The sequence below is a fragment of the Bombus affinis genome, chromosome 11, assembly GCF_024516045.1.
Source record: "Bombus affinis isolate iyBomAffi1 chromosome 11, iyBomAffi1.2, whole genome shotgun sequence".
NCBI classification, from domain to species: domain Eukaryota; kingdom Metazoa; phylum Arthropoda; class Insecta; order Hymenoptera; family Apidae; genus Bombus; species Bombus affinis.
In genome coordinates, this window is record NC_066354.1 from 7,938,338 (window position 1) to 7,961,022 (window position 22,685).

The 22,685-nt window shown below is 45.4% G+C and overlaps 2 protein-coding genes across 5 annotated transcripts; both read right to left on the minus strand.

Moving 5' to 3' along the window:
* Positions 1 to 872: 872 nt before the first annotated feature.
* LOC126921933 (uncharacterized) lies at positions 873 to 15,587 on the minus strand. The gene is made up of 4 exons (XM_050734017.1): positions 15,492 to 15,587; positions 2,421 to 2,698; positions 1,296 to 1,499; positions 873 to 1,213 (listed from the first exon to the last, which is right to left on the minus strand). Exons 2-4 carry the CDS (start codon positions 2,631 to 2,633, stop codon positions 1,004 to 1,006), a joined length of 627 nt encoding a protein of 208 aa, XP_050589974.1. The 5' UTR covers positions 2,634 to 2,698; positions 15,492 to 15,587; the 3' UTR covers positions 873 to 1,003.
* On the minus strand, positions 15,563 to 22,655 carry LOC126921911 (uncharacterized). Of its 4 annotated transcripts, XR_007712594.1 has the most exons (6): positions 22,514 to 22,655; positions 22,088 to 22,406; positions 20,795 to 22,000; positions 20,609 to 20,708; positions 20,356 to 20,469; positions 19,600 to 20,276 (listed from the first exon to the last, which is right to left on the minus strand). XR_007712594.1 is itself a non-coding variant. In XM_050733949.1 (5 exons), the coding sequence occupies exons 1-4, from the start codon at positions 22,632 to 22,634 to the stop codon at positions 20,639 to 20,641; spliced, it is 1,716 nt and encodes a 571-aa protein (XP_050589906.1). In that variant the 5' UTR covers positions 22,635 to 22,655; the 3' UTR covers positions 15,563 to 15,683; positions 20,609 to 20,638. The 4 variants fall into 4 exon arrangements, 3 of the variants coding, with proteins under 3 accessions (XP_050589906.1, XP_050589907.1, XP_050589905.1); XM_050733949.1 differs by lacking the exons at positions 19,600 to 20,276; positions 20,356 to 20,469 and adding an exon at positions 15,563 to 15,683; XM_050733950.1 differs by having other exon boundaries at positions 19,600 to 20,469.
* Positions 22,656 to 22,685: the final 30 nt, after the last annotated feature.

Sequence of the window (22,685 nt, forward strand, 5' to 3'; positions counted from 1 at the left end):
TGAATCACCCTCCCACAGGACTATCCCGACTCTCTGTGATATTCCACCGACTTCGATTACGCTTGATTTATTAAAAAGATGCATCTTTGAACTTCGAAGGGAAAGATAGGGAAAGGAAAGCGACCGTTTAAACAGCGATCGCTGCACACATAGATAGGATATATCCGCTTTTCGTAGGGAGCTACATTTCCGAATTAACGAAGCATACTTTCTTTGCTGAAGAGAATTCTCGATCGAGATTGTCGATTCAATGAAAGGAGACGGGAGACGCGGATCCCCTCGGTTCGCGAACAAATTTAACCGATCGAACGATGCTGAATGATCTCCGGAGACCGTTAAAGACTCATTTAGCATAATCCGAAATTTATAAAAGAGGGAGCGGAAAGAAAAATTGAACTTGAAAATCAGGGATTGCACGAAGGGGTGGACGAGATCGAATTTGCCGATTCGCGGCTGATCCTTCTTCGATTAAGAGTTCGTTTCCGAGGTATTTTTCAATGTTATTCGCGCCACGAGTTCAAACCCATAGAATTCTTAGTTCTGTCGCGAGAATAAATTCGCGCCGGGTAAAATACCGGCTGGAAAGAAGCGTGAAATTTTACAACGATAGCAAGAGGTACCATAAAAATCGCTTAAAATGCAACTACCGTGAGAAATCCCTGGTGTACCCTCTGGTGTTCCGGGAAAAAATGGAAGCAAGCTGAACGGAATTTTAATCTGTCCTTGTATCGTATTTCGCGCGCTTACGTGAATCTCTATGTACGTACCGTGAAGCAACATCTCGAGAACATCTTTGCCAACGTCCTCGGCGAAACCAGCGTGAACATCTTGAACACGGTTGTCGCAGTCACCTCTTAACACGAGTAGTCGTATTCTCCGTGATAGAGCAGAGCCAGTGTTTTACGAATTTATTCGTGCATTAGCACTTCTTAAACTCACGAGACGAGGGCAAACAACACTACACAAGGAATTTGTCTTGTATGATTTAACAATGGCGCAAGTGTTAACTTTCCTCTTCGGTGTCCGTCGTATCGTTGAAAGATTCGGCGCCGGATGGCTCGACCTTGGCTGGTTCGACGTCGACCAACATACGTTGAAGCTGCTTCCGCAGCATCGTCGACGCGCTCACGATACAGTTCATTATGGTAAACAAGGCGTAGTTGTACTTCTGTATCATCGTGTTCTTGAAATCGTTTATGCGAGGCAATTCGATCTGTGAAAACGTAACAATTTCCATGGATCGAGAAAAAAGCAGAAGTTAACGTTGGTAAGTGCGTTCATCGTGCGGTTACTACTTCTCTGTCGTCCAAAGTGGGAGCGATCGTGGCCATTATCCTGCGATACAGGTCCTCGACGTCGGCGCTGCTACCCCACAAGCCCTCGGTATGCGTCCAATAAACGAGACCAGCCGCGATGCTACTTTTCACGAGGAAGAGCAGAATGTTACAGAATTTGTAACCCGACGTCTTTGGCAATGTCTTCTGCGGACACTCGCAGAGCTAAGCAAACGTACATAACGTTACTACGGTTTGGGACTGTATCGTTTCTTTGGATAGAGCACCAAGTTTGCGTACGTGACTCGAAAGAATATCAATATTTGAGAGTTTTTAAGAACAAGCGCGGTATTCCTTCCCTCGTATCTTTGTATTTGCGTTGAGAATCGAGAGACCGGTGAACCAGGTTCTTATTTGCCGGCACACGGTATACGAGCGAATATCGAAGGTGAAGCGGAAAATCGAACAAAAATCGGAATTACTTACGAAACGAAACGTTGATATTTCTGACTAAACGAGTTTATGTTTATTCGCATTGACGGGTATGGCGACCGAATCCTCGAATTGCAGCAAAATACATGGCGAAGCTACGGAAATGGAAACAGGCGTGGAGAGAAGCCCGTGAAAGAGAGGAAAAGATTTGTCGCGTTTACGAAACCCTCCAGAGTATCCGGCTTTCTGTTCAACGAGTGGACCCTAGAGTCTGCTAGTCTGCTAAACGCGACGATGCTTTCGACTCGTGAGGTCACGTACGTACGTGTCCCTAACAAGTACGCCAACTCTAAACTGTCCTCCTCCATTAGAGACTCATCCGCGTCCCTATACCTGTGTACACCGAACCGTCGAGCTAATTCCAGGTAAACGTAACTACGGTATCGACCAATCAGTTTCCTACAGGAGCCGATACATCGTCATTCGTCGCTTCCTAGACGCGTGTATATCGCGCGAACACGAGTCGAACTCGCGCCATGGGAACGCGTTCGCGTGATTTAACGCCAAAGCTGCCTTGTTAACGAGTCGAGATTCGATCCCGCTAACGGAATCTCATTAACGATAAATATATTCTGTTCGACCACGTACGCTTCCTGTTCAACCGTCTTTCCGCCTTTTGAACCGTGCGCCCAACGAAACGATCATTTGGTTCACCTTTGGCGGACAAGTTCTTTGCATGTCTTTCCGCGTGCAGATTTTAATGGGCACTGGTCTCGGAGTCCAATAAGAAGAGCCTCCGGCCACTATGCTCGGACAAGGCTGCATCATGTCTGCATGAACGAGCTTCTGAATCCTCTTTGGTCTTACGCATGTCTCCGGGTTGGACAAGTTGATGGTCTGCGCGACACACTTCGTTCCTCTCTTCATCGCTGCTCTCAGTTTTCGATTCGAGTCTCCTGCTTCCGATACTTCATCGAGACGAAGAATGAGATCTGGCAGAAATCGGAAACCGAACGACAAAAGGTTTTTCAATAGACTCGGCCAATGTTCGTGGTGGCGCGATTATGAAACAGCCGGCGGAAAATTCAGGTTGCGCCAATCTTTTCTCAAACTCGAACACGCCGATTTCTGTGCGATTTACCACGGGCCCGTTTACGAACTTACGAAATTTCGTCGGCTTCACTTTGCATCGTATAACCTCGAAACTTACGACGTTACGAATTTGCGAAGGAAGGTCGTTGGCTCTGGAAACTTGGAACGTTCCCTTTGTACACCACGGAAGAATTTTGTTTGACGGTTCGCCGAACGTGATACGAAGCTCCTAAAAGTATTGGTCGTGTTCTTTGTCAGTACATGTCGCACGAATTTTGACCGACGTATAAGCGGAAACTTCAGGATCCTCCTAATCCTCCGATTCGTCGCGAACTTTAGCTCGATACCGATCGCTCCAACTACGCGAACTATACTTTCCCAAACGAATCTTTTTGATCGTCGAATCCGCGCCACCAACTTTCCACAGAGGCGAAGCCACAGGCGTGCAACGCGTACAAGCAAATTAAATTTTAATCCCCGAAGGCTCAGCTGTTCGATTCTCATCGACAAGAGAATCTCTATCGTTCGAACGACGAAGAAGGAACGAAAAGAGAGAAACCACGACGTGTACGAAGTAGCCCGACGATGTTACGTATGGGGGTCTCTCAGTCAAGTTTCGTTCGCAAAATCCACGTTCGATTCTTCCTCCTTTCGCTGGCTGCTGATAACAAAGAAGATATAAAGGAGGCGAGATTACAAGTAGGAACGCGGAGATAGCAGCTAGTAGCTGGATAGGCCACCGTAAGAGGAGATTTCGGTTGCTTGATGAAACGTTTCCGAGTTTCCGACTGGAGCTTCGCCACCGCGCCGATCTTCCATTACTGTTGCCGCAAGCTACCGGCAACTTTGCGATTTCTTATTCGTCAACATCTTTGGAAAAAGTCGCAAAATTTGCATCCGACAAGTTCGTACATTCTAGACATTTACGCGTCTGACCAGGTTATCTGGCCGTTTTTCTAAACGACGGCGCTTCCTTCCGCCGAGATCGCGCGCACTTGCTGCAATTTTTATCGCGCGAACGTTTTTCAGCGAAGTGGAACCGCCGAACGAACGCGTATGCGTTGCGCGATAAGCGGCGCGTCGTCGTCGGCTACGTTACTTGGAAAAATGAGCAAAAGTCTACGAGTGGGAGAAAAATGACGCGCGAACGTTACCACGATGCGTAATAAATACGTCCGTGACGTTGAAATAGTGGCGCGTTGGAAAAGAGTAACCGAAGGAAGAGACGTTTGACATCCGATGGCCGTTAAAAAGCGACTCGTGGGAAATTTGTTCGCGGTTGCGAGCGGTTTGTATCAGCCGCTCTTGGCGCGATGCTCCGTTATTCCACCGACATACATCACTTTTATCGCGAGATTCCACCGGTCTGATATGCTTATTAATAGACACCCGGCGCTCTTACAGCTCGCACGAAAAATATGGCACTTAAACGGTGGAATTCTTGTTAAGAAAAAAAAAACGACGAAAGAGAAAGGGGGAATGGGAGAAGCGGACGAGAGAGGAGAAAGCAGAGGAGGGTACGAAATGAAAAGGTTGATCGCGGCGCAGGTTGGTGAGCCCAGCTATCTTGCCTCGCCAGGGTAAATGCATTCGTTCCGATCGATTGGGAAATAAATCAAACGTTAATAAATCAACTTTAACATTCCCAGCATCTCGTTTTATAGCCTTTATACCGGATCGATAAAAAGAAATCGAGACGGAATCGCGTCAAATATCGTCCCCGATAGACCGAGTGAAATTGCCGATTGATCAAATTTGCTCGATAAGCACGACCTTTTGTCTATCGCTTTGCTTGTCTATCGCGCCGGTGAATTCGACACGCCAACGGTTACCGTGTTACCCTCCTTTTCTCCACCGAATTCCACCGACTACACCGGGGCGAATGTAAATTTCGACAAAATAATTAATGCGGCCGACGGAACACGTGCAAAGGGGGAGATAGAGAGACAGAGAGAGAAAGAGAGGGAGAAAAAGAGACTTCTTACACGCCTATCGACGTTTGCCGCAAAGGGGAAACCGGAAAATTCACTGGTCGAATGCGCCCTCGTTGGCCTGGAAATTTCCTCGCTGTGAAAAGAAACATCGAAACGCCATGATTCCGGGCAAAAAGGTGACGTTACGAAAGGTACAGTGGTTTCTCGTTAAAGGGAAGTTCGAGATACACTGGCGAAATGGTAGTTGGATACCGCGAGGGCAAGAAAGGGTGGGAAACCGGAACGAAACGCAAAAACGACGGAGAAAAACCGGTGTACGAAGGGAAAGAACGGGTGAGTTTCCGAGTTCTTCAAGGCCTTCTGGTAATTAGGTCGAAAAGAGAAGTAAAAATCGAGCCATAACTCGGCGAACAATTAATTTATAATTAAGTGGAAGCCCTGTGTAATTCAAGAAATTGCTGGCAAAGCGCGCTACTCGAAGGAAAATAAAATTATCCAGAGATATCTATGTACTTTTACCGACTGTGAGTACAAAGTTCTGAGAAGATCATCGTCCAACGTTATCAAGGTGAATAATTAATCGACGCGTTTGATAGCGCGCAGCAAAGTTTTCAACACGATCGACCAGTAGCCTTTCGAAGAATCCTTTTCGTTAGAATTTTCGGATACGTGTCTTCGATCCGGATGAAAAGGAAGGATCGCCGTTGTCGCGAATTCGTCGACGAAAAACCGACGAGAAACGAAAAATAAAAGATTCGGTGAGAGGCGGCGTGTAGAGGAACGCGAACATAGGAAAGTGGAAATGACCGATTTTCAGAGGATCGTTCAGAAAGCATTTAGGCGGAATTCGAACTCGTCCAGGTAGATATTTCACCGGGTAAATCTGGGTGACACGGATTAAAAGGTATATTATCGTTTCTTCGGTGCGACGGCGAGCGTGCGCGATAAAAAAAGGAAAATATGGCCGGAAACGGGTATTGCGAGACGATAAAGGGAGATTCACGATCGCTTTCGCTCGATGGCTGGACATTAAGAAAAGCATGAACGGCGAGTAGGTCATAGACCTTTTAACGAAGCTATAGATAGAGAGAGAGGCAGAGAGAGAGTGAGAGAGTGTAAGGAACGAAGCACGAAGGAAAAGGGACCTCAGGAAACTAATTTTCGCGATATTAGTCTTACGAAATTGGTTATTGATGTTCCATTCGTCCGCCGATAATGGCGGACGGAAGCGATTCTCCGGTGAAAGGTCGTAAGTCCAGGAAGGTCGAGCATCCCCGGGTCGCACCACCATTGCTCCGTCGTTCGTCCTTCTTAAAGGAATTGCTTCCTTAACGGGCGTTAAATCGACTTTCCCGACCGGTCTTCCTGGCTTTGCGATTGACAAATATTTCGTGGTCGTCTACTCTCTCCGTTCCACCTCCCGCCCCGCTCTTTCCCCTTCTTCGCTGCTTTCTTTTTTTATCCCTTAACTTTTTGCCCGGAATCTTGCTCGAGGTACCACGCTACCTTCTGCTTCCACCTGGGCGAGCGTTCTCGCTTGGCCTTCTGGCGTTCCGCCAACAATTCGTTCTACTCCTAGCTAGCCAAGAATGTTCGAGGAAAGGAGCACCCAACAATCGATAGATTCGTCCAGCGGCTGTCCTCGACGAAACAACGTTTTCCTTTCTACTTTGCTCGGAGATTATCTTCCGTTTCATTCGCAATTCGTGAATTCTTTCGACCAGTATCACCGAACGAACCAACATTTGCCCCTTCTGCAGAAGCTCGAGAGACGACAAAGAGAAGAATTCCTTTGGAGAACAACTCTTAGAACCGGTACAACCGATACACGGTTTACAACCAGCAATAAAATATCTACCAGAGGGACGACGATACATGGAAATCTCTATGGAGATCGATTCGCGAGAAGAACATCTAGTACAGATATATCGAGCGGAAAATGTAACTTGCAAGGACATCGAACGAACCGATGTAACATTTCTGTTGGATCGTAATCCAAAGATCGAACGACCATTACGCGAAGCGTTTCCGCAGCGGTGCGCGCTAACGTCCGGCCGCGCTTATGATTTGCGACAACGCGACGCCATAAATTGGAATTACTCGGAAATCTCGAGTACGTCCTTCGTTACCGATTTCCATGCACGCTGTGAGAACCGACGTTCGCTTCCAAAGATCTCAAATCCGTACCGCGGTCGTTTCGAACCGACCGACATTTCCCGGAGCCGTCGACCGTTTTCTCTCTTCGATTTGGTCCGTATTCATGCTGCCGTATGAATACAGTTAAGGAGAAGCGATGGAAAGAAGCCGGCCCAGGCCGATTAGGATATGCCGATGGGGCGATCTTTGAAAAGAGCCGGACATTGTACGCGGCTGAGACCCTTCTATCGTTGAAAGTTTAATCACATCGTGCAAGTCCTCGTGACTACTCGACAAATTAAGCGTTAAGTACTACTGACCTTCTTTCTCGGTTGGAAACTTGCGTCGTCGTGTTATGGACCGAGTGAAAAGAGAAGTCTGCGAATAATTTAAGCTATATGTGGAACTATCGAGACACGGAACTCGTCGATAAGTTTCCCGGTGCAGCGAATACTTTGGAAAACGTCCGTACCTATAGTCGTTTTCGTCTAAAAGTAAACTTACGATAAGTGTCTGTATAAGTGTGTGTATAAACGCGCTTAAAATTGCGATGTCTTGCTTTCGGTAAAAAGAACGCTTGTCGAGTTGCCGAAAAGAAAAGATAGATAGATTCGAATAAAATAGTGAATTAAGTTCTCGTGGTTTTCCGCCGGTGCATCGTTAGCATCGGTTTATTTAGAACGCGCGTGATAAACGCGCGATACCTCAAGATGAAAGTCGTATCTCGTGCGAGATGATTAATCGACGAGGCAGTTTCGCGGACATGATGGCAAATAAAAGTCGGTGATCATTACCATAATCCGGACCGCGAAACGACAAAGAGAGAGGACAAGAAAGAACGCGGGAGAAAGCTGGATGGAAAAGTGCATGAAAAACGCGATAGTGCACTAGCGGGGACCGATGTCGGGCGACGTGTTTGAAAGTTAAATTTACGAAGGGGACGTTTCACGGTTGCGCCCTTTAAGGCAATATCCAGGGCAAAGTACGCGCTAGTAGGCCATTACAAAGTTATAATAGTATAGCAACCCTCTTACGATGTTCGGAGCTCCGACTAGGCACGACGTTTTGACTTTAAAATGAAATAGTCGGCGAACGCGTGAGCACCTTTGCCCCGCAGTAAACGTATACAACGGAACTTCCTGTTCCTTTCGGCCGACCATTATACAAAGTGGAGCGTTTTTCCGAAAGGCAACCTCGCCAAGTAACTCCTAATGGTCCGTGTAATGCGAAAATGCCTTGGCTAAACGACTGGCATCTCGCTGTCCACCCTTCTCCGAGATTCTAATTGCTTCTCCACTCTCTGGGGCCAATTCTTCGCGAATTTCAAACGTTCGTAACTCGCTCGCTTCCAACTTGTTGCCCGTTCCTATTCGTCTTCCAGTTTCTTAGAAAGAGATCGGTCTTGCCCGAGTCGCGCTTTCTTCGACTTCCAACAATCGCCAATTCTAACGACTCGGCTTTCTTCGATTTTCTTGTCTCGCCCGAACGTCGTAACGTCACGACGCACGCGTCCCAACGATGAGACTGGAAAATGTTGAGCAAAGCACCGTACCGTTGTTCGTTACACGCGACAAAACCAAACGCGAATCCCTTATTCCATTCGTTCCGAGTGAAAACTCGCACCGATAGCGTTGACACGAAGGAGAGCCTCGTAAAAAAGGGAGCAACTCTACAGGGAGATATCTCGTCCCGGTTGGTCGTTGAAAAATGCGCGTTTCTCTTCCGTGACACGTTGACAAATCCTAAGATTTCGCCTGGAATTGAAATGTTACATCGATGTCTGCTCGTAAATCGATCGCTCTAACAATTAAACTTACTCGGTAGAAATAAAATTGGAGAAAAAAGGAATACGAACAAATTTACCGTAGCGACAAAGTACTCGCACGCGCGTGCTCTTAACAAAGGATAATTTATTGATAGTTCGCGTATTCGAAGGCTGCTTGCTAACCTTGACGGTAAAGACGATCAGCGGTGATAAAGTAGCAAAGAAAATGTAGAGTACTTGGGCAAGAAACCGTGCAGAGGTAACAGCGGGGAACCAGAGACTGGCGTACGTATAACGGCGTTCAAGGGACCAGCAAATTCATCTCGCTGTTTCGAAACTCGGTCGTCGCACGAGTTATTCAGCGGACGACGACACGAAACGAGATTTAAAAGTTCTAATGAAGTGCATCCGGAGTGGCTGCAGTACGCGTGCAACGTTTGAACGCGGCCGCATCGTTTTGTCGCTTCTTTTTTCTGACGCGTGTGAATCTCGAAAAAATATCTGTTTCGAGTGGACGCGAACTAAAATAAGAAAATACCTGAAACTCGTCATCGATTGAATAGACTAGAACGCGTACTCGAAATCGCAAGTTGACGCGTGAATTCTTTTTTTCAAAGTTCTCAGTCCATTTTTCAAAGATCTTGAGATCCTTACACACTCTCGCATCTTACGCGTTCTTCGTTTAATTTAAAATCACTTCGAGATCCGAGGCTTCGCACGGTTTATCGCGGTTTATCGCGGTAATTCGCGTTTACTTTTAGATATTCATTTTTCAGCGACGTTGAACTTTTAGTAAAAGAGGAAAGCGAGGCGACTACGCGTCGATCCGCTCGTCCGTTCCTCTTCTAGATCGCTAACGAATTTTCAAAAATAATGCAGCAAGCGGCAGGTGGTATCCAAGTTAACGACCGTATCTAGCAGAAAAGTAAGCCAGAGAATCCTTTGAAGCGGGAAGGAAAAAGCAAGTCACCTCTCTGAAATAGTGATAGCAAGATGAAATATATACGTCTGCGGTGGGTCGCGGGTTAGGAAGGAGATATTCATTTCACGCGTGCCTGCGTGTAAATGCGAAGGTACATACATTCAGGCCCGTATATCATCCCTTTCGAAGGACTTTAAATCAGACTGGAGGCTGAATAACCCGCCGATTCGAGATTCTCCGGAGATACACGGAATTTCAAATGAAAATGTGCTGCTTCTCGAACCTTTGATATAGCCTGCAACTTTTTCATCCGTCACGGCTTTTTCCTCTTTTTTTTTTTGCCGACTTTGACGAGATTAGCGATCGACGTTAATAAACGATCGATCTCAAGTCAAAGGAATTCGATTAACGTTTAACCGTTTCTATGAACGATTGTCTTTGCCGCTACGAGCGATCGTACACTTAAGCCTGCAAAAATAATATCGGAGATGAGAGTGGCCGGGTAACGGCGTAGTTAAAAGAAATCAAAATCCTGAAACGGGTACCTTTCCACGGCCGATGGAGCTGCATTAATTACAGCCAACGAATCCAATTAAATCCAGGAGCATCGTCAGTCCCACAGAGACACCACCCATCCACCGCCATTTTGTGGTTCAGCATGAAACGAGGGGACAGAGTTGGTAGCAACGAAGAGTACGGCGCTCGCGGTAGGTCCAGGGGTAGGATGGAGGACTTAAAAATATGATTTTAATACCACTGCTCCGGGGGTCGTCGTATATCACGCTTTTGTCCGCCTACTATTGTCTCTGCACCGAACCCGCACCCTCCCAAAAACCGACATCCCCCTCCCCTCCATCCTCCCTCACCTCTTCCGCCCTTCTTCACCCCTTCATCCACCGACAACCCCTGGATCCACTCGCTTCACCCCCCCCATCTCGCGTTTCTGCGACGTGTCACGCGTGAACGCCGACTACATCGAGCAAAATGTGCATAATTGAAAATTTCCCTACGTACGATTCCATCTGTAAACACTGAAAACAGAGAAAGAAGCGTACGTTTGAAGAATTCGTAAGTTTGAATTAGTTAGAAAGCGTGACAACGTTAGTCTCGGGTCTGCGTTTGCGCGGCTGATTCAGCGAGAAAAATTTATAAATCGTCCAATCGATCGAGGAACCGTCGAAGAAAAAGAAACGAGGGGAAACTTTTCTACGGAGTAGAAGTTGCTTTTAATCGCGTGTATCGCGTGACGAAAGGGGCAAGCGCTCGAATAAAGTAGTAGCAATTCCAGTGATTACTACGCGGTACCGTCGGCGTCGGAGAAGCATAGGCTCCCTCCACAGATAGGAAATTCCTGTCTGAATGAGACCCCAGTCGTGCTAACGGAGAATGGAATTAATGCACAAGAAGCGGAGTAACGGAAACGGGATCAGCTGAATTGTATAGGCTGTCTTTCGCGTGATGCGGGAAGAGAAGAGAAGAGAAGAGAAGAGAAGAGAAGAGAAGAGGGAAGAGAAGGGAAGGGAAGAGAAGAGAAGGGTAGAAGGGAGAAGAGAAAATCGAGATGGGGTGGTTTTCGCGAGAGGATGAAAACAGACGATACTCGTAGGGATTCGGTGGTACGGGTTCGCTGGCAGGAGCAGAGGTCGAGGCGCTGGACGACGGGTAATTTGTTAATTTCATTATAATGGGTTTCCGTGTTCTCGCTTTTATACGACGTGCAGAGGCATCCGAGCGAGCGATAAATAATATTAGCTAGCTCGGAACGTTTTATTTGTACTAATTGAGACCGCCATAACTTCCCTTCTCGTTTATGCTCTATCCAATATCGCGTCGTCCTTTGTTCTCACACTCGCGTGCTTCATTCGCCGGTTTTCCTCCATTCGAGAATTTCTCATCGCGCCGTTAGTCTCGCACCGCTGACACGAAATAAAAATGACATGCCATTCAATCTTTAATTTATACGTAGGTATGTACTCGTTCGAATCCTTTTTAACCAGACGTTATTAGAAACTCTTCGGAGGAAGGATGCTTCATGGCGCCTTTGTTTTACTCGCTAAGGACTATGCCGAGTATTCCTATTAACCGAAATAAAAGAACAAACACGAAACAGCAAGGGGCAATATAACAAAAGATCCGACTAAACCACAGTCGAACGAGCACAAAACCTTTGGAATCCCTTTGCAGCAGTTCTGGTATTAAGTTCCCTTGGAAATGAATAAAAATTACATCCGTGACTCTCTAAATTCCTTGGCCGCGCAGCAAGGCGAACGAACCTACAAAAGCAATCTTTCTAGCTAGCGTTCGCTCGTCGTTGCTCCTTGCAACGGGAAACATTAACCGAATCCACTAAATAAGGGTCTCTCTTCTGTATCTCTTACGAAGATGAAACGGTAAGACGCCGAAATACACGGTACGTTGGGAAGATCAAAGTACGGAGGAAAGGGCAGATCAATCAGATACTCTTTCCTCGTAAGGCATCGTAATGACGATGTCTATGTTGCGACCGCGAAAAGCACAGATCCAACTAAATCACGATCACTTTGTCTATTATCGAAATAGAACTCGACGTCGCGTATTACAGCTAACGCTACAAACCAGCATACGATTCTACGAACGCTCGCTCCTACGTCGTTTACATCGTGCTTCGTATATATTCTATACGGCATTTTTCAACGTGTTTCAGAATTTCTACAAACAAACGTTGAACTTCTAAAGAGAAAAGCAATAAAGGAAAAAGGTCGTAGTACCTCTGGCAAGTCGGTTTCCAACTGCAGCTCGGATAATTTTCCTAATGAGTTTCAACATGCCAATGATACTCAAGGGCTCAACACTGGCAATTTTCTTTTCTCAATCTGATTCTGACGACATAAAACGCTTGAAATCTCGCAAGATAAAGTACCAGAGCACCGCAATTAGCGAAAATCAACGTGCATTACGTTACATAACAATACGAAACTTCTGTCGTGTGAAATCACGCTAAAAAGTACTTGTACTTTGACGCGTAGCCTGTGGAATTTTTAAGTAATTCCTGAACCTCTGAATCTTATCCGCTACTGGAACACACAACGAAACATGGAAAAATTTTCTTGGCAAACGTTCGCTTAAAAAAGTAATTAAATTTGCGAACGAAGATCGGACGATAAGAACCGAATCACAGTCACGCACTGCTTTAACGCCGGCTTTGCGAAAAAAAGGTCGACGTGATAAAAACCACCCACATCCGTCACAGCCATTCACCTTACTCGATGAATTTACATAGTTCGTCAGAGTTTGCGAATGACTCGATATACTAAGCCATTACCGTGGCAAAAATTATCAAGGAAAATTAGTCGTTAAATCGAATCTCTCGAATCGATGAGCTCGGAGCAATGACACGATGTTTGGATAAGAACGAGATAAAATATGGAGCAGGAGAGAATATAAAACTGTGTAAAAATAAAGATCGATGGAAAGCACTCTCAAGATGAATGCTATAATTGGTCGTGCGATTTTCCATTTTCGGCCTTGAACGCTGCATCATAGAGAAAAGTAGAAGCACTCGAAGGAACGTACCGGTAATTGGTGGATTGGTAATCGAGTATGCATCTGGAGGATGTTCTATGGCCCATGAACCTCTTAAAACATGGTAAATGCGTTTCTTCCTAAATAAAAGTAATTACGGCTGATGTTATTTGACATGACACGAGGACTGTACGCTGCACACACTGACTCGCCATTTAATTTCCTCCGAAAAACGTCACGTTCGCGTTAACGCAAAGATGTTATCTGTAAGTCGCAAGGTAAAACTATTCGGGACGAAATGTACGCGACTTTATCCACCCTTAGCCATTCCCTCGTGTGAAAACGCGCTTCCGCTCCTCCGATTCTCCATTAAATTTCCTCGTAAAATTAGTCGGTATAGATGAGTTGATAGTCGCGAACCGGCATTTATAACGGCAAAATTCAGTTCCGTAAATTAAGAAGACTCGTGATAATGGCCGGACGCTGCCAATTAGCCGTTCCAGCGGCTAGGAAATCGTTCCAACCCGAAATGGAAGGGCAAAAGTGTGCGTGGGATTCGCAGCGTTCGTACAGGATAATCTAATCGTCCGATGCTACGGAACTGCGAGGAAGGACAAGTAAATTGTTCCTGGAAAATCCTCTAGAGTTCGCAGTTTTTTGTCGCCGCCTTCCAGACTCATTATCCTTTCGTAAGCGTGTATTTTAATCCGATATCCGACCACCGCGGAACAGAGAAGGTCACCTCGAGGAAATGCCACCGTCTATCTAATGCTCTGCTTTTCGATCGGATAAAAGCCGGTTCGAATAAAAAAAAAAGAACGCGAACGCGGCCGATATCTATCGGAAGATGTCGACCGGTCGATCGGTACAGTTTCTTCGCATGTTTCGATCTTCGTTCCACCGCGCGATTGCTCTACGCCAGATCGCGATCTGGCTTTTTTCGCTTAGTCCGTTTGTAAAAAGGAACACAGTCCATTGGATCGTTGGGACAAAAGCGAAGAAGCAAAGCTAGTGACAACGGGATGGGATGATACATGCGTGCAAACCGAAGCTGCTCACGCCTCGGTACGCACAGTGATAGGCGTTTTGTAGGGAATCACATGGTTGGTTCGAAGAGGATGGCTCTGCCAGAGCTGGGACTATAATTCTGCGTTATCGGCGAGTTCACGGACCAACGCATCCCTTCCTGGAAGAGTAACTGATCCTACTTCGCTGTTCCCGCCCCGTTGCCCGGTCACTTGCTGCAGCACTTTAGAAAATCATGCGTTTCACGGGGGTATTTCTTTTTCACGATATTCCAGTCCTCTATTAGACGAACGATCGTCAAGACGTTCTTTCATACCGTTCAACCGCAAATAGTTGCTTCAGCGTTTCGCGAATCTCCACCGCTATTCCTCTCCGTGGTTCTGCGTCAGAAAAGGGCGTCGTCGAGCGACCGTTTATCGTTTAACAGGAGTTCGTGTTCCATGAACGAGTGGGAAGACGAAATCGGTGATCGAAAATGACGCGGAGCGACACGACCAAACAATCGCCAGTTAGAAATAATTTAAGGATCGTTATCGGGTAGACGAGGCTGCGGATCGGCGAAGCGTCCCCGTCAGCGAGATCGTCCGTATCAATTCGGTCCACCCTCGCGTTCCGTAGCGATCTTAATTTCAGTCTGCCAACATCAAGCTCGTTCGAAAAACCTTGGTGTAGTTGGTACGATTAGATACTTGGCTATATGTAACCAGCTAGCGAAGGTATTTGGCCAAGCGTGTCCAGTTCTCCGGCGAATCGGGGATGAGCCAGGACGCGACGATGCCTACGCTTCGGTATCGCCGATGTATCGTCTATCAGGCTAGGTTCACGCGCGATTGCCTCGAGGGGCAATGGCGAGTGATGAATTGGTGATTAAGATGAGCCGTCCTCCGTGAACGCGCATCCTCGTTGCGTCCTCGAACAATCGACGCGTATCGACCCGCCGTTTCGCTTCCGCGCCCCCAACTTTTCCTTCTGCGATTAATCGTCTCGTTTCAAATCCGCACGCTCTCGTTTACCTGTTCGCAAATTCGAAAAAAGATACAAAGACGATCGTAGCGATTCCAACAACGTCTCGGAGGAGCGAACGAGCGAGGGAGATTATCGATCTGGCAAGTATAGAAGGACGATAACGGCAAAGTTTCTCGGCAAATTGGAAGAGCCCTGCGGTAATCGCGCGAAATTGCAAGGCATCATCCCCGGTGAGACTCCGTCGCACCTATATTCACAGTTTCCAGTCAGAGTGTACCTGTACGTGGATCCGAGCGTCGAGTTTATATCCGAGAAATGGCACTGGTGAAGTTTCGCGCACAGGTCGGTCTGCGCTCGATCTAGGGGCTGACTTGGTTCTTGGTTCAGTGCCACGTATCGGCATGCAAACGAGGGACGAAACGTTTCGAATAGTTCTAACTTACTGATGCCGAAGATGGGAAAGGTCGGGGCAAGGCGTCGTTCCGCTTCCTCCGACCGCCAAGATCGTTCGACGCTCTGCTTTCGTAATTACGTCTTCGTCGTTCGACAAACGCCTTGTCGTTGAATCGTGCAGAAATATCGGTTTGATATGAAATCTTGGACAATACGCAGCTCGTTAGTTCCCTCCTTGTTTCCTGAACAAAAGACGCTGAATTAATTCCCTGGATGAAATATTACATAATTCAAGGACGAATGCTCGAACGTTCCATAAGACACACCCACTTTCCCATTTTTCTTCCGGTCGAATGGAAATTTCGACAAAATTTCGCTCGTCGTTTGATCCATCCGCGACAAAGAAATTAACGATCGCGCGGTAGTTTGGTAAGAAATAGAACAGTTTTCGTTCGTGAAAAACCATCCTTTTTACGGTATACGATGGAAAATACCACGGCGAAATTTATACTCGGAGATCGCCGCGAAAGTATTAACGAGCCGGACGAGTTTTGGCACGACGAAGAAAGGAAAGCGTAACTTACGAACGAGAGAAAAGCTCGTCTCGCGGCGAGAACGCTGTCTGAATAAAACTAGCGAGAATTGAAGGTGACCATCGCCGAAAAAGATTTCCACTTGTTTTGTGCGAACTTCCTGGAAACTAACGCCTACATATTCTTCCTTTATTCCTCTTTGCGGAGGAAAAAGTAGAAGAGAATAATTAATTGTCAGGCATTCTCTCGGCTGCGTACCGTGAATGGCGGCGACCTGACGATTTTGTAACCCGAGATGTGAAACAATCAAAGTCGAAAGAAAATGTGTATGTGGATGTAACGATGGTCGCATCGATGATGCGCCATATATGCGCAAGAAGCGAAACTAATTTCCGCGATAAAGTTACGCGGCGAACAGACAAAGAAGGTAATGAAGTAAATGAGAAGAGGAGGAGAAAAGTAGGAGCGAGCCAAGGAGCTAGGAAAATTGCTATAATCAAGCTAGCGATGAAGTAACAATTACTTACACGTCACACCGTCTTTAAGAGTCAAAGGGATCCACCGTGTTCAGTCGAAGACGACAGTGTGTTCGGGACGAAAACTGGCAGCGAGATTGAGTCGCATCCCACTGTCGCTGGATGAAAAGCGACGAGCAAAGAGAAGGTAGAAACGATCTCGAAACTGAAGAGGAAACCGGCCGAAGCTTGACGGGTGCTGCAATTTCATCGATGCTTTCGAGGCTGAGAAGTCGCCAAGTTTGCAGGCGATTCCAATTAACCAGCCACGCTTTCCACTCCGACCTACCCACAAACCGTACCTCGTCCTTTCTTTCACTTAACGAGATCGACTAGTCCGTCTTCGATGAACAGGAAGGCTGCCTTGGTTCGCACGCAAGGTTCTTCCATGAAAAGTAAATTCCATAAATTTCCAAAGCAAAGATACGGAACGTCCCAGTGTCCCTTTGCACAGAAAGCACGTATCCGAAGAAGCTCGAACGGTAGCGATATCAAAATACTATTTCTTCGACCTCTATTTGGAAAACAAATATTTCACATCGACTCTCGTACGCATCTCTATGCATTCCTAGAAGAGGATCAGACCCTTTATTCCGAGTTTTAGGTTAGCCCAACTCTTTGGGATTCGTTCTTTTCTGTGGAAAGTTGGAGATCCACCGACAGCCCAGCTCGTCCGAATCGAACGATCTGCGAGATCCCACGAAGCAGACTCGATCTCTCGTTTCCTTTATCTTCCGGATACCTGGAGGCGAACGGACGCGGTGCTCCCTTCCACGAAACGAGGAATGAGATGAGACGGACGACGAGGAACGTGACGTTTCAGTCTCCTGGAGAATTTTAATTTCATTTCTTATCCGTGCGAGTAAAGGAAGAAGGAGATCCGGAGAACGAAAGGAAGAAGGAGATTTAGATGGAGAGTCAACTGAGCCCGTTTGTCTCGACGTGACGAGAATGGATTTTCACGGACGAGACTGAGCAAAGATGATTACACCCTCGCAAGGGGTGTCCAACAATCCGACGCTTTCTCACGCATCTTCGTTCTTCCTTCGCCACCTATAGATTCCTACTTTCGCGGGCCGTCTCCTGCTGCAGATTACGACTGGTCCATCAATTTCTTGGAATTTTTCAGCCAACTTTCTCCTAAGCCGACATTCCATATTTTTTGAAACATGGATAACCAAAGATATCTAAGAAACGCGTGCGACCCACAAATTGGCCAGGTGACATAAAAATAGCTACACGTGGTCCATGAGATCTTTTGGTTTCGCGGGAAATTTTTATCGTTGCGGAACATGTTGCCGAGAACAAAGAGCCACCCGCCTATTTATAACGCTCCTTCCTTCTTCTCCTGTTTCGGTGTGGGTTAAGCCGTTATTTTATTTCTCTATAATTCAAGCTTTTCCTCTGTATCTGCAACAGCCGAACGAGTTACACGGTATTGTTACGTGTATCACAAAGACTGTATTATCGCTTCTTTAATTCGTTTATCTAATGAAAATTAGATAAATTTTTATTCAAATATCAGACGTTTCACGATTGAGGTACCGCTGATGTTTAGTAAATCGAGTTTCTTCGTTCGGGACGTTATCGGAAGTTGATAACGAAAAACTAAACAATCGAAAGTATTCACGAGAATGCAGGAATTACGGTTAAATTATAGGAAATGTTTGAAATTAATTGGCGACTAATTAATAAAAAGCATGGCAGGATGTCGAGCAACAAAAACAAGGATGGGCGGTTCCCATCGAAAGGAAAGGAAACAACCACGGCAGGTGAATGAAACGAGAGTAATGCAACCAATTAGTATGAATTAACATCAAGCCGCCAGAAACGGAGGTGGAGTGAAAAGAGGAAGGGTGCAAGTTGCATTCTCTCATCCCTTCGCTTCCGTCGGTAAAATAATTACCGAGCGTTTCTTCACCCTCGCCTCAGCCTCCAGCGGCACCACCACCATCATACACCGATGCTCTGCACTCCTCCTCTTTTCCTGTGATCGCGCTACTCTTCCTCGGTTAAATGATTTCCGTGAACTTTCTGTCGGTGGTAGATACTAGCCTCAACGTTCCTCTAGCCGCTAGTCCATCGTTGCTACTCTCGATGCTGCTCAAGAAGCTAAAGTAACCCTGACGAACAGTTTGAACAAGCGAACGTACACCGACATTACCGTATTCTAGACACGAATACCGTAGGAACGAGAACCAGAGAACCCAGCCAGAGAACCTCTCGAAGTCGCGTTCCTGTGAAGCGACTAATTTGTTTCCCTCCTGAACAACAATGTACGGCTAATCCGACCGGCGAGTAATCGCGAAGAAATGATAAGTAATGAGCAAATTTGTTTCGCCAGAGTTGAACACTTGCTCGCGATTGATCACCTTTATTTATCAATTCCCCACCCACGACACACCTCTTCCGTGAACGATTTCTCAGCTTAATTCGCCCGGCTCTCGAGAAAAACGAAACAAACGTCGCAATTTATGAAGCGTGTCGATCAGTCTAATGCTGTCAAACAATATTTCGCATTCAACGAGAAACCTTGAATTTCCAAGCGGTTTGGTCGTAACTGTTAACGCAATTACCAACGAGTCGCGTCAAAGCGCGACTGTTTGTCGGCGTGGACGTGAGAAATAGGGAAAAGCAGGTGCAAAGGGAAACCAGGAATGCTCTGTTCAACTAGCATCTCGCCAAGGCAAGGTAATTTGTTTCCTTAGAAGGAACGATATACCGCTCTAATCCGTTTCACAACGGGCTAAATTATTGACTCTAATAAATATAGCTCGCTCTGATGCTAATTCTTGCAAAGAAGATGCACCAGACGAACCTACCAACGATAATAATGTTCTCGAATTAAAGCGTTAGCTCGATCACGAAGAAGTCAACGGCAACAGAATGAATGAATAAAAGATAGAAAGCTAACTTCCTGATTACTCTATTAACGATTGATCTGTACAATACCGGCACGTATTTAATTTAGCAAGGTTTCCAAAGCGAACACCACGCGAACGTATCGTACCGCGCTACGAATTTATATTAGAAATATATTAGAAAATAGAAATGAAAGAGGAATTAACATCTGGAATATGTAAAATAGATAGGATAGCCTTGCGAGGAAATAAAGAGTCATAAATCGCGTATATTCTCTACCGAGGAGATAACTCGGATTTACAAATTGATAACCACCCTGTAAATCTAAATTTTAAACATATTTACTGAAAATCTAGCTTGTATAATGTAATTAATATAAGCGATAAAGTTATTCGACTCGATGATTCTCCATATGTTTTGAATACACGTGCACATTTGCACAAAACGTGTACACACACTATCGCGGACCGTAAATCGACAAACGAAACGAACGAACGGATATTTTAACAAAAATATCGCGGAATAATTCGGAACGACACGACGTGCTGATTGAACACACCTATTTGTTCGCGTACCTTCGACTGGTTATTAACCGCAACCCGCTGATATGCTATCGTTGCAAATTAAACTGATCGGGTGTGCTATCTCGAAAAACCGTTATTAAACCATCGAGTCACGATAGTTTGCGTAAAGCCAATTATGTACTCATCGCAACCGTTTTCATTCCCTTTCCCGCGGATAACGAGAACATTTTGAACAGCGCAACACTGATCCCGTATCTTTTTTCCCACGATTTCGCGTGTAATTTCAACTGGATCGTAATCACATCCGAAACACCATGTCGTTCAAGCTATCGTTGCCTGCGTAAATTGCATCGAACCAATCAAGCGGACAATCCAACTGCTTGCAGACAATCCGAAAAATCCTATGGACAGAGAACTGAATAATAAGAGGATTCGTTTACGACAGCTCGTAAAGCATGACGAACGTTACCAGCTGCGGACCTCGTAAATATCAGTCAGCGTAGCCCCGCCTCATGAATTTATGGACTGGCCCGCAATATCGCTGATAAGAATCGGCAAGTGTCCAGTTGTCGCAACGTGCATTTCTTATACCATCTACGAATGCCGTATAATCAGACAGACCAAGAAGCAATATCCAACCAGGTGAAAGTCAAACAATTTTATTATCGTCGATTCAAAACGATCCAAACTTTTGCCTTTTAAGAGATACGTGTATGCAAATTTATTCTAATACCTCGCAGATGAAAAATATCGTTTGGCGAGGTTACTCTTTGCCGTTGTGACTCTTTCCTTTGCATGCGATGTAGACGCCTCGATCAACCGAATTGTTTTTACTGTAATTATGACAAAACGTTGACAAATAAACGAAAGGTAATTAGAAAAAGAAGGTGTGATGTAAGAGAAACATATAAATATGTACCTGGAGTGACTGAAAGTATAAAACCACCTAAACATTTTTTCAATATCGGTGTTCGAGCTTCCGCGTTTTTTAGATTTTCTCGAATTTCCTTTGTATCTTTCCGTCCCTTTTGTCTGCGGCATTAACGTCGGTTCTGCGGTAACTGTAGTAGAAGAAACTTTTGGTGAAATTACCAATGTATTCCAAAACTTATTGCCAAACGGAGTATTTTTGTAGATCGAAGGCTCCTTGATCTCATTAGAGGGAACAGTAGAATTCATGGAATTCCATGGAACCTTTTCAAAGACTTGGGATACACCGCCAGTCCGATTATTCGAAGGACTTTGATTAAAACTTTCGGTCGGGTTAGTAGAAATTTTATCTGAATAAACGTGACTTTGCTCACTGGTAGCTTTTACGTCAAAAATTTCTCGACTATTTACATTCTTAGATTTCCCTAAGTTAAAGCCGCTGACTTTATAATCGTACGATACAGGAAAGTCACCATTCTTACGCATTTTCTGAGTACCATGCTTTCTCACACCATTAGTCTGCGTGGCGCTAAATATAATAGGGGCAATTGATTCCGCCGTTCTTTCTTTCTCGACACTTGTCGCTATTAATTTTTGATAACTAGAAGAAGTCATCGTTTGCAAAATACGAGCGGTAACAGCGTTCGAGCCAGTTACAATTGGTTTAGTTTCTTTGCTAAATTCTGTCGTTGAGAAATTAATATCTTTATCAGCGTCAGAATCGTCCCCACCTTCATTTAGTTCGTCTCTCGTAAAAATATTCGTGCCATTTTTATTCCGAGTAAAATTATTCGCGGTGTTAATCGTAACGGATTCATTCGCGCTCAAAGTCGATATCTCTGTGTATCTCCGTTTGTCAGTGGTTCTTTCTGAAAAATTTGTAATATTTACGAAAGCGGTTACCGTCCTTTTTTCGTCGATTTGCTCGCTTATCGAGTGATGCTTCAAAGGAATATTATATATTGTATGAAAATTGCCGGTTTTGCCTTCGCTCGTCACATCCGAACTGGTAAGTGCGATTCGTTCGATTTCAATCGTGCTACTGGATTCATCGTTGTTAGAAAAAGTGCTTATAGCAAAATTCACTGAGGTTTTATTTATTTTTCTTGAATTAGCGATCGAGTTATCGAGTTTCTTCGTTTCCTCCTTCGAATCAGTGCTCGTGGTGCTTTCGTGTACAGACGTCGCGGTCGGACTATCAAAATATTCGATCGAATAAAATACAAAGATCAAGCTTGTGAAAAAGTCTTTATCGTTGAAAGTTAGAGCTTTTGTTACCAACCTGCTTATACTCCAAAATCCAGATTGCATAACATCGAAACGTTCTTCCATTTGGAAGTAAGCGATCACTAAAATTCTGAACAGACGATCCAGTTTCTTTAAGAAAATTGATTCCTTCGGTTGCGCTCTTTGCAGAAGCAACAGCCTTGCCCAGTCTGATTTCAAAGCACCGAAGGGCAAAGCTGTGACCGGGCATTTGAACCCGCCGATCATCATATTGATCGTCGGCACATTCTCGAAATTGAGATTCGACAAGTAATCCTCAATATCACCGACATCGAATTTCAAACAATCATCCGGCGGCACGTATGAACTTGCTTCTGTGGGGAAATGCTCTTTTTCAATTTTGCTTTGCATCAATTCGCTACGCATCAACATATTATATATCAAAGTTGCGTGTATATATATTAAAGAAAATAACACTTACTGGAAAAAGTGGCAAGGAAGGCGGCTAATAAATAGAGAAACACACGCGGAACTGCCACTTGCGACATGATTACTGCGCTAACTGAGGCCACGTATATTCTATTTCGTTGGAATCGGCACATTCTGTACGTGGATGCTTGCGAATTTTGTTCAACACGCGACAGTTCAAACAG

Bases quoted from the DNA above. Each gene is read 5' to 3' on its own strand.
- LOC126921933 (XM_050734017.1), bottom strand. From the start codon at position 2,633: ATGAAGAGAGGAACGAAGTGTGTCGCGCAGACCATCAACTTGTCCAAC. The intron at 1,500-2,420 runs GTGAACCAAATG...ACGTTTGCTTAG, and splicing joins AAAGAACTTGTCCGCCAAAG to CTCTGCGAGTGTCCGCAGAA. The intron at 1,214-1,295 runs GTAGTAACCGCA...ACGTTTTCACAG, and splicing joins CCACTTTGGACGACAGAGAA to ATCGAATTGCCTCGCATAAA.
- LOC126921911 (XM_050733949.1), bottom strand. From the start codon at position 22,634: ATGTGCCGATTCCAACGAAATAGAATATACGTGGCCTCAGTTAGCGCA. The intron at 22,001-22,087 runs GTTGGTAACAAA...ATATTTTGATAG, and splicing joins GGATTTTGGAGTATAAGCAG to TCCGACCGCGACGTCTGTAC. The intron at 20,709-20,794 runs GTACATATTTAT...TCATAATTACAG, and splicing joins TATACTTTCAGTCACTCCAG to TAAAAACAATTCGGTTGATC.